At 52.5% G+C, this 10,987-nt stretch overlaps 1 protein-coding gene across 1 annotated transcript; it reads left to right on the top strand.

Moving 5' to 3' along the window:
* Nucleotides 1-1,130: 1,130 nt before the first annotated feature.
* LOC130511100 (uncharacterized) lies at nt 1,131-4,421 on the top strand. Its single transcript, XM_057007941.1, has one exon. The coding sequence runs from the start codon at nt 1,131-1,133 to the stop codon at nt 4,419-4,421; it is 3,291 nt and encodes a 1,096-aa protein (XP_056863921.1).
* Nucleotides 4,422-10,987: the final 6,566 nt, after the last annotated feature.

Below are 10,987 nucleotides of genomic sequence, written 5' to 3'. Positions count from 1 at the left end.
CACTCATTCTGTAACCAGCTCCTTATATCCTCATCTATAAAACGTCTTTGTTAGACCCACAGACGAGTTCTTCGTCTTCTCTTTACTAGTTTCGACCGAACTCGGTTCTAACAGTTGGCGCCCACCGTGGGACTAGCAAAGTAACGTTAGCAAAGATGAGTCAGAACCCCGAAGGTTCCACTTCCGGCGACGAGCACGACGCGCCGGGCCCAACCCCAGTCACGGCTATCCCGATAGCCCCCGCCTTTGTTGATACCATCATGGAGCGTTTTGCCCGACAAGACGCCGCCCAGAAAGCAGCTACCGAGCAAATCGCCGCAATCGCAGCACTACTCGCTCCTCTCGCCGGTGCTCCAGACGCAGCCACCGACACCATCCGCAGGCAACTGTTCGTAAGTGACATAGCTGCTAACCCGACGAGCCACGGCGCTCCTCCCAGTACTCTCAACCCGGACGCAGCGCCTTTCACCCCTGCGAACCCAGATCTACAGATGGTTCGCGAGGTAGCCGCACTCAAACAGTCGCTCCTAGACATCAACTCCAAGATACACTGCGTCACCACCTCCGCACCGCAAATAGAACGCGTTCTGGCGAACACCCTCCGAACACCATTCTCCCCGGCGATAATCGGCGTCAGACTGCGACACGTCGAGAAGCTCCGACTACCGACGTACGAAGGCCTCACCGACCCGACGACTCACATCACGTCTTTCAACATCGCAGTACGCCGTGCAAACTTCTCCGACGAAGAACGCGACGCCGGCTACTGTCAACTTTTCGTTGAAAGCTTGAAAGGACCGGCCCTTACTTGGTTCACGGGCCTCGCTGAGAACTCTATTAAAGATTTCCACGACCTGTCGTCCGCCTTCCTGAAGAACTACATCATGTTCACTCAAGAAGACGCAACGGTGTCTGATCTTTTCAACCTCGCCCAAGGAAAGGATCAAAGCTTGCGCAACTTCATGGAGAAGTTCAAAGCCATAGTCTCGAAGGTCGTCTTACCCGACAGCGTCGCGGTCGCCGCGCTTAAAAACACGTTGTAAGTCCACTCGGTCTTCCGTGATGACCTCTACAGGAACCCCACGTCGTCTCTTTCTGATGCCATCGCGCGTTCCCATAACTTTATACGCATGGAAGAGGATACAAAGGCTCTGCTAGGCAAGTTAAACGCGTCTAAAGCTGCAACAGCCGACAAAACCGGCGCGAAGAACGCGGATAGTCGACACGAGCCACGACAGCACTCATCAGGCGACCGAGCCGCCCAAAAGAAGAACTTCGTGTACGCTGTTGACGAAGAGAGCTCCCCGGCGTCAACGACTGTCGTGCGCGAGAAAGGATGGAACGTTTACAACCGCGAAACCGACGGAAAACCGCCGGATTCCTCCGCCGCAGTGAGTTCTCGGCCCCCGGGAGCCGAGAAGTGGTGCGATTACCACAACGCTAAGTCGCATAACACCAGGGAATGCAAGACGCTCTTCGAGCAATTTCTCTCCTCTGTCGAGAACGGAAAACTCGAAATCGAGCCTCCGAAACCTAGAGCCCGAGGAACGGCGAGCTGGAGTAAAAACAAAGACAGGAAAACCAGCAAGTCGCAAGGTAAAGCCCCTCAGCAAGAGAGACGAGCAACTCCCGAAGAAGCAGCTCCAGCATCCCCGGAAAAGGGTAACTCGTCTAGCGACGAGGAATCACCGAGAAACCGGCGACGCGTCGAGACTGTCTTCACAAGACCCGCCAAGGGCACCGGCGATCATGAACTTCCGCGAGCGAGAAGACGCATCAACGTCGTCCTGACGCAACTGGAACCTCCAAGCGACGAACCTGAACAAGTTTCTCCTCCAGACCTGCGCGCTCGGCTGAGCAGCCCAGCCCTTGGCGACCTACGGAATATCCTCAAGCGGAAGGAGAAACCAGCGGCAGATGCAGTCAGTCATGTCCCCGATCTCCGCGAGAAGATCAACTCCTCTAAGACTCGCCGGTTGAATAACCCAAGTCCCATGAAGCCCCGCCCGGTGGATCTGCGAGAAAAGCTCAACTCCAGGAAACCAGATTTGCGAAGCCAGCTCGATCGCCCCCTGTACTCCGATCTTCGACAAAAGCTCGACGTCTCTAGATCTCAGCATCCCAACCAAGACAAAGACACTGTAATCAACGTTATTATGGGAGGATCCCCGCCCTGCGGTGACTCCGTCAGGTCCATTAAAGACTACCGTCGTCAGGCAACTTCCTCGCGTAAGTGGCCGACAAAACCCGAGAACGATCATCAAATCACTTTCTCGCCTGACGACGCCCTTGGCATCCACATGCCGCACAACGACCCCCTCCTCGTTGAACTCGGAATCGGCGACTGTCAGGTCACCAAAATTCTCATCGACACTGGCAGCTCTGTCGATCTGATCTTTCGAGACACACTCGACAAGATGGGCGTCGATACGGGAAGTATGAAACCGTCATCCCGCTCCCTCACAGGTTTCAACGGTTCCTCCGAGGCCATGATCGGCACAATCCGCCTTCCAGTGTACGCATGTGGCACGACACGAACCGTGAAGTTCTCAGTCGTCGACTCTAAAGCCCCCTATAACGCGATCCTAGGCACCCCTTGGCTGCATTCGATGCGAGCAATCCCATCGACTTACCACCAATGCGTCAAGTTCCCGGGACCAGACGGCAAAATCCGAACGCTACGGGGCGATCAGCAGGCTGCCCGAGACATGCTAATCGCCACCATCAAGCTTCAGCGACAAACCTCGCATGTTAACACCGTCTCAAACCCCTTACAGAAAGCGTTTCCCCAGCAAGAGGAGGTCATCGATATATCCCTTGACGTTTCTGACCCTAGTAAGGTGATCCGCATCGGAGCATCCCTACCGGACAATATGCAGCAGCAACTCACCGAGTTTCTCCGTCAGAACGTCTCCACCTTCGCCTGGACCACATCCGACATGAAAGGGATCGATCCAGCAATCACCTCTCATGAGTTAAACGTTGACCCCACCTTTAAGCCTATCCGTCAAAAGCGCCGAAAACTAGGACCCGAACGATCCAAGGCAGTCAACGACGAGGTGGACCGACTGCTCGCCGCCGACTCAATCATGGAAGTCAAGTACCCCGACTGGCTCGCTAACCCTGTCGTCGTCAAAAAGAAAAACGGAAAGTGGCGCGTCTGCGTCGACTTCACGGATCTGAACAAGGCGTGCCCAAAAGATAGCTTCCCCCTCCCACACATCGACCGTCTCGTCGAGGCGACTGCCGGAAACGCCCTCTTGACATTCATGGAGGCATTCTCTGGCTACAACCAGATAATGATGCATCCTGACGACCGCGAGAAGACGGCGTTCATAACAGATCGAGGAACCTACTGCTACAAAGTAATGCCCTTCGGCCTTAAAAACGCGGGAGCCACCTACCAGCGCCTTGTCAACCGCATGTTCGCCGATAAGCTAGGTTCGACGATGGAAGTATACATCGATGACATGCTGGTCAAGTCGCTCCGAGCTGAGGATCATCTCACGCACCTCAAAGACTGCTTCACAACACTCAACGAGTACGGCATGAAACTGAACCCGGCTAAATGCACGTTCGGTGTTATGTCCGGCGAATTTCTCGGATATATCGTCACTCAGAGGGGTATTGAAGCTAATCCCAAACAGATATCGGCGATCCTCGATCTTCCAAGCCCCAAGAACAGCCGCGAAGTACAACGCCTCACTGGCCGAATAGCAGCGCTCAACAGGTTCATCTCGCGATCTACTGATAAGTGCCTTCCTTTCTTTGAATTGTTGCGAGGAAACAAACGATTCATTTGGGACGAGAAATGCGAGGAGGCCTTTGGCCAACTTAAGCAATATCTGACTACTCCTCCAGTACTCTCGAAACCAGAAGCGGGTGACATTCTCACCCTCTATATTGCCGTCACGCCTATCGCCGTCAGCAGCGTGCTCATACGCGAAGATCGGGGGGAGCAAAAACCGATCTTCTACACGAGCAAACGCATGACAGAAGCCGAAACCCGCTATCCCACCCTCGAGAAAATGGCGCTTGCAGTGGTTCACTCGGCGAGGAAACTCCGCCCGTACTTTCAGTCTCACACGGTTGAAGTCCTCTCCAATCAGCCCCTCCGAACAATCATGCAGAACGCTAACCACTCTCGGCGGCTAACGAAATGGGCGATGGAGCTCAGCGAGCATGACATCGTATACAAGAACCGAACAGCAGCCAAGTCTCAGGTCCTCGCTGACTTCCTGATCGAACTCACACCCGAACTCGAGCAGGATCTGGCCGTGTCATCTCGTAATAGGATTCTACACGTCGACGGCTCCTCGACCAATAAAGGATCCGGCGCCGGCGTTCAGCTCCAATCCCCAACCGGCGACGCAGTCCCCCGAGCATGGAACTCCATGCATCTTAAGCGTTATTCCGCCTAGCTTCGTTGCGATCCAGCAGGCGACGAGCACGCTTCATTTACCACCCAATCGGGCAAGTGCGCTTCACGAGCCACTCTTGCCCTATTGTAAAAAAAAAAAAAAAAAAAAAAAAAAAAAAAAATGATCCGAGTAAGTGCACCCTCCGCGTCACTCTTACTCGACCCAAACGAACTACGAATGGCTTGATCCTCTTCAGAGGTACGTAGGCAGCCTTAACCGGTGCAGCTATAACCAAACCACACAAATCAAGTCGAGATCACCGGCAAGATCAGTGAGTTAAATCACGACTCGAGCAGGCCTGCCTTGGCGAATAAAATTGCCTCTGGAGAGGCTCAGCTTCGGCGAGTAAATTCGCCGTCACATCGAGTAAGCTTGACAGTTAAAATCGCGATCCAAGGGCCCCTTACCTTCAGCGAGTAGAATTGTCCCGAGGGAGGGGAGAGAAGGCGCGAAACGTGGCGACCGAACTCTTCTACTTCTTCCCACCTTCAGCGAGCAGACTTGCCCAAAGGAACCGCGAAACGGTGTCAGTTGGATTCACAAAAGGAAACGACTACCCGTCTCAAAGTCATCCCTACTTGGAAGGGAACTAATCAATAAAACAAGAATGAAATCCAAAGTCCCAAACCGGGGAAATGCGGCAAAAGCTTCGCAGTTAGTTCAGAAGAAGTACGGGCAACAACATCCGAATGGAAAAAGGATTCAAACTACAATACAACACTAAGATCCTTAAAGGGAAAAAGTAAATAATATTACAACACACAGAAGAAATCAAAGGCCACGACCCTCGGAATGAGTCTCCGAATCAGCCCCTTCGATGTCTTCGATAGCAGTTTCAGCCTCCTTTGCCGTCTCCTCTACCCCTTCTTCGCAATTGACAAGGAGAGGAGAAGGCGAATCGCCGATCTCACCTTCCTCCTCACTTGAAGATCCGTCAGAAATCACAACTTTAGGAGGAGACGCCGCCTTGGCAGGAGGTTCAGTAATCGAAGCAAGTTGTCCATCTTCCGAGCGCTGAAGGAGAGCCACAGCATCGGGATTCATCACGCTTACATTTGAGCCGAATAGGTCCAACGATGCTAAGGCATTTTCGTCGACATACGGAGACGGGAGAACGAGAGGCGACAACGAGAGATCGGATTCCGAGATAGGCATTACCGTAAGCCGAGCAACCTCCTCCGCATACTGCTTTTCCTGCGCAGCAAACATGTCGACATGCTCCTGTGTCAAAGGAGCCCCGCTGTTCAAGATCAGCTCAAGACAGTTTTTCGTTCCCATCGCCTGACCGTAAAGGTTGCGAGCCAGATCGAATTCGCCACGCCGAGACTCGCGGTCCCGAATGTTGTTGAAGCGGACATTAGCTTTGGCGATCATCGCGCTCAGAACCCTCACTCTCTCCTGAGTGACTTCGTAAACCCGGGAATCCCTAAGTCGCTTCCCCTCTGAAGCTAACTCTGCAGCAATAGACGCGTTCTGCTCCTCCAGATCCGCCACCCTCTTCCTCAGAACTGCGTTCTCCTCGCTCAGCCTATTCCTCGAGAATTGAGAGGACTTCAGTTTGTCCTCCAACTTCTCGAACTGCCCTCGAAGGATCTCCTTGTCCTCTATGGCCTTGTCCTTCACCTCCTTGAGCTCCCCTTTAACGCGATCAATCGCGAGCTGCCGCACTCGAGCAAGCTTTTCGGCCGCCGCCAACTGAACCACAGTGTGCCTCAGCTCGCCTTCATACGCCGCAACGAGCATGTTCATATTTGCCTCATTCTGCAAAAATCCAAATTTTGCCTTAGAAAAATATAAAGTAAAAGGGGAGAAAGAAGATTGAAGAGAAAGATTGGAACCAGATAATTACCCGCTTACTCGAGCACGCGACTTCGGTATACAGCTCTTTGAACGCAAGCTCTTCGACCGGAGGAAGCCCAGCGGGAGCGCCCCGAATCTGACGAGTCAACTCAGCACATCGCGGGGGATTCAAAATCAACGGCGTCCTCTCATCGTAAGAAAAGTTGACTTTATCCCTGAAGTTTGGAGGCAACCCTCTTGCAGAAAAGTTCCCACCGCCGGATCCGCCGAGTTGAGGCGCGCTCTGAGCGCTGCTCGGAGGTCCCACTGCGTTTTTCTTCTTCGCAGGACATCCTCCGTCTTCAGCGGCTCCCTTCTGGAGAGAGACCGTGTCGTGACCAGGAGAAGCGGTAGGAGGAGAAGAATCCCTCGGGTTTTCTTCGGACTGAATCCCGAGAGATGGATCGACGGCAGCATCTTGCGCTACGTGAGGATCTTCGGCACTCCTCTTCTTCTTCCTCCTCTTCTTCTTTTCAAGGGACCCCGAAAGAGCAGGTTCCTCAGAGGGGTCAGAGACGCTTCGGTTCTCCACATCAGCTGCTACATCCGCTTCATTACTCGCAGACTCATCGCGAGCTCTCTTCTTTCCGGTCTTCTTCTTTTTCTTTTTCTTCTCGGCGGGATCAACTGCAGATCCCGGTTCGGAAACTACCACTTCAGGGGTTTGTTCCAGGACCGATGGATCGGCCGGGAGAGAAGTTTTAGCAGAGGCGGGATCAGCTCCAGTGCCGGAAGAAGGAGCCTTATCCTTAGTCGCCAAAAGCCTCAGTTGTCCCTTCAAGAGAGCACTCAAGTCATGAACTCCCTCCATCTTCCTAGCCCGATTGAGTAGTCCTTGCTGTTTCCTGGTAAAGAGGGACAACCGCTTCCTCTTAGGGACGACGATGGGAACTTGGTTAGATAACCAATAAGTCTCTGCGAAGGAGGAGAAGGGAAACCCGGATTAGAACCAGCAACTACGGCAGGAAGACCAAGTGAATAATAAACCATCGTGAGAATGTTACCTCTCAGGGCGCGATCCTGCGCACGACGTGTCCACTCCCTGCTAAGATCAGGCCAGCGACGGTGACTCGTCGCAGCAAGAGCTTGAGCGTCTTCAAAGAAGTCCTCCGGGTACGCGATCGTATTCGGGTGACTAACTGCAAACCAAGAAAAAACGAAACAACGGTTAACAACCAGCAAGGCAAAAAGAAAAAACCGAGTACAGCAGCACACTAACTACCAAGTCTAAGATTCCACAAAACGCGGTAATCTTCCTTTGGAGGCTCTGCAAAGGCGTACTCGTCTGACTTAACAAAAAAATAGGATCGCTGCCAATGCTTCGTTTTGTTCGGGTGACCGCTCAAGATGTTATAGCTTGGACGCATCCTCAACGAGAACAATCCGGGCCTCAGAGCCCTTACCGTTGTCAACTCTTCAAACGTTCTCACACTCAAAGAGATGTTGATCTCGGCGGCGACCATCATCAGTGCAACGGCGATCCGATACGATCCGTTGACAAACTGACTAATGGCGACGTCTCGCCGAAAGGCGTAGGAGGTCACCAAGCGCGGAACTGGGAACCAAAGCTTCGTGTCCTCCTGGAAGTAAGACTCATACATGCACTGATAGCCAACCGGAGGAGACCAGGGTCTCTGCTGACTGTTAGGAATCAAGTAAGTCACTCCGACCCCTCCGCCAACTCGTAACACTTCCCTCACGCTGCTATGGGTAGAGCGCGTCCCGGCGATTTTATCCCACTCCTGTCCCTCCGCGTAAGGATTGCGAAGAGATTCGGGAGGAAGCACAGGAAGCTCCTCAAACGATCCCCCGGATGGAAGCGTGTAGGCCTGCACTGCTGTAACTCTGGAATCCACGAGCGAGGAATCGTCGATTGAACAAGTCGCTTCCTTTTCCTTCTCGGAGCAGCCTCTTTGGGAGCCGCCTGTTCGCCGGGAACCTCAAGCCCCGGATCCACCCGAAGTGGGCTCCCTCCCTCTCTGGCGATTACGGGGACGCTCCTCTCCTCTCGAAAAAGCCTGTGCGCGTCAGCAACTAGAAGTCTTTGATCAAGGGTCATACCGTCCGTATCTCTCACGGCATCGCGATGCAACAAACTGAATTCTTCCAGAGGACTCTCATCACCGGAATCACCTCCAGTCGGCGTCGGATCAGTGGATATCGATTTACCCTTCTCTTCTCGCGAAAGCCGTCTACCGGATATCATCATCTCGACCCAAACGCACGAAAAGAACAGATCTACCTCCGCAAACGGACTTAGAGAGAGAAACTATAAAAGAAAAAGAGAGAGAAAGAGAGAGAAAGAAGTACCTGAAACAATGCAGAAGAATGAATCTCTCACCGGAGAAAGACTCCCATTTATAGCAAAGACTAGGCACGCACCTCGAAGCGTCATTATTACGCCTAGAAGGGCCTAAAGTGGGCCTACGTGGGCCTACGTGGGCCTAGAGGCCCGAAGATTTGAATCGCAAAACCCTAGTTCTTTGACAAACCGGAAGGCCGGTCCAATCCAACCAAACCGGTCAGAGCTAACCGAACCGAAATCGGAGTTATCCGGTTCACTTTTGGATACCAAGTCGTTAGCCCTCCCAAGATGTCTTCGCCTTAAGCGAGTAGATTTCCCCTCACAAGCGCATCGCTTGTAGCGAGCAAGTTCCTCTTCACGGGCACGTCATCTTCAGCGAACAAAGTTGCAGCGACCTCCCAACCATAAGCCCTAAAGGGCGACCATCAGGTCCACCTAAGAAAGTAGGTCCTCGCGGCGAGTAGAATCGCACGAAACCCACCTGCTTCAGCAAGAAAAAAAATGCCTAACTCAGGAGACACTATTTTGGCGATTAGAGCTGCCTCCAGAGCTTCACGAAAGAACGGACAGGCTCAGTCATCACCTTCGCGAGTAGAAGTGACCGCACCGGTGCAGAAAAGCCTCCCGCATCGGCGAGCAAAGTCGCCCCCAGGAAAGTCTCCTGCTTCAGCGAGTAAAAAGTCTAGTCGGGAGGAACTGTTTTGGCGATCAAAATCGCCTCGAGAGCTCCCCATAAGAACGAAGTGACTCGGTCGCCACCCCCCTTTGGCGAGTAAAATTCCCAGTCGGGGCACTGCTTTGGCGAGCAAAAACGCCATTCCAGCGAGTAAACTCGCAGTCAAGACCCCTTCTTGATCGTGGAGAGAAGCGAGCAGACTCCCTTCAGCGAGCAAATAGTCTAGTCGGGAGGAACTGTTTTGGCGATCAAAATCGCCTCGAGAGCTCCCCATAAGAACGAAGTGACTCGGTCGCCACCCCCCTTTGGCGAGTAAAATTCCCAGTCGGGGCACTGCTTTGGCGAGCAAAAACGCCATTCCAGCGAGTAAACTCGCAGTCAAGACCCCTTCTTGATCGTGGAGAGAAGCGAGCAGACTCCCTTCAGCGAGCAAATTCCTTCGAGCCATTCCCCTATGGCGAGTAAAATTCCCAGTCGGGGGCACTGCTTTGGCGAGTAACATACCCAACACGATGAGTGGAAACGACAGCACCACCTTGGCGAGCCAAAACGCCATTCCAGCGAGTAAACTCACAGTCGAGACCCCTCCTTGATCATGGAGAGGAGCGAGCAGACTCCCTTCAGCGAGCAAATTCCTTCGAGCCATTCCCCTTTGGCGAGTAACACACCAACACGAGGAGTGGAAACGACAGCGTCAGCTCAGCGAGCAAAACGCCCTTCGAGTGAGTAAACTCGCAGTCAGGACCCCGTCTTGATCCAGTAGATCTCCTTCAGCGAGTAAATCCCCTCGGGCCACTCCCCTTTGGCGAGTAGGGTCATGGCCCTGCTGGATGATGCGGCGATCGGATCCGCCTGATCAGACGCCCCCCCCGATAAGAAACCTTCACGACGCGAATCCTCTATTTCATTGAGCCTACTTACCTTGCAGTCCATTGACTAACGAGATCCCAGTCGTCAATGGACTGGGGGGGGACTTACTGTAGGGGATGGATTTGCACCTTCCTACAAGGCCCACTGAATAGAAGAACTCGGCCCGCTATGGCACAGGACTTGGCGAAGAGAGACGCGTGTCGGCCAACGACGTGTTTAGTCGCCCGATAGGCGCTTTACATCTACCGCTTAAGCCCAACAGCACAGAAGGCCCATACGGTCGAGTAAAGCCCACGAGCTAAACTCCTAAGTAGGGCGAACCACCGAGAGTCTTATAAAAAGGAGAGGGAGGGGAAACGAGAAGGGATCCACACTTTTACATACTCACAAGGCGGCTAGATCTAGGGTTTGATTCCTCTCTATCCGCTATCTTGTATCGTTTCCCGGCTAGCTCTTCGAGCTCCGCTTTGTCTTCCTCTTTACACTCATTCTGTAACCAGCTCCTTATATCCTCATCTATAAAACGTCTTTGTTAGACCCACAGACGAGTTCTTCGTCTTCTCTTTACTAGTTTCGACCGAACTCGGTTCTAACACTAATCAAACTGTTGCATATCATTCCAAATCTTCGAAATCAAAACTCTACCGGTTCACAAATATACAAGGAAGTTGATAATGTGTTTTGACTGAAATCACTAGATATGTAATAAGATGATGATCAAAAGTGGAAAAGGAGTAAAAAAAAGTTGTCAAGAGAATTCAGATACAGCAATGTACAAAGACCGAAACCAATACAAAGATACATCAAATCATTGTAATCTTTACCAAATGTCAAAAGTGTTTTGTTTTGTTTTACTCTTCCTTTATGGTATGATCA

The sequence above is a fragment of the Raphanus sativus genome, chromosome 4 (assembly GCF_000801105.2).
Source record: "Raphanus sativus cultivar WK10039 chromosome 4, ASM80110v3, whole genome shotgun sequence".
Lineage (NCBI taxonomy): Eukaryota > Viridiplantae > Streptophyta > Magnoliopsida > Brassicales > Brassicaceae > Raphanus > Raphanus sativus.
Note: the sequence above shows the minus strand (reverse complement) of the source record. Positions and strands in the feature narration are given on the sequence as shown.

Bases quoted from the DNA above. Each gene is read 5' to 3' on its own strand.
- LOC130511100 (XM_057007941.1), top strand. From the start codon at position 1,131: ATGGAAGAGGATACAAAGGCTCTGCTAGGCAAGTTAAACGCGTCTAAA.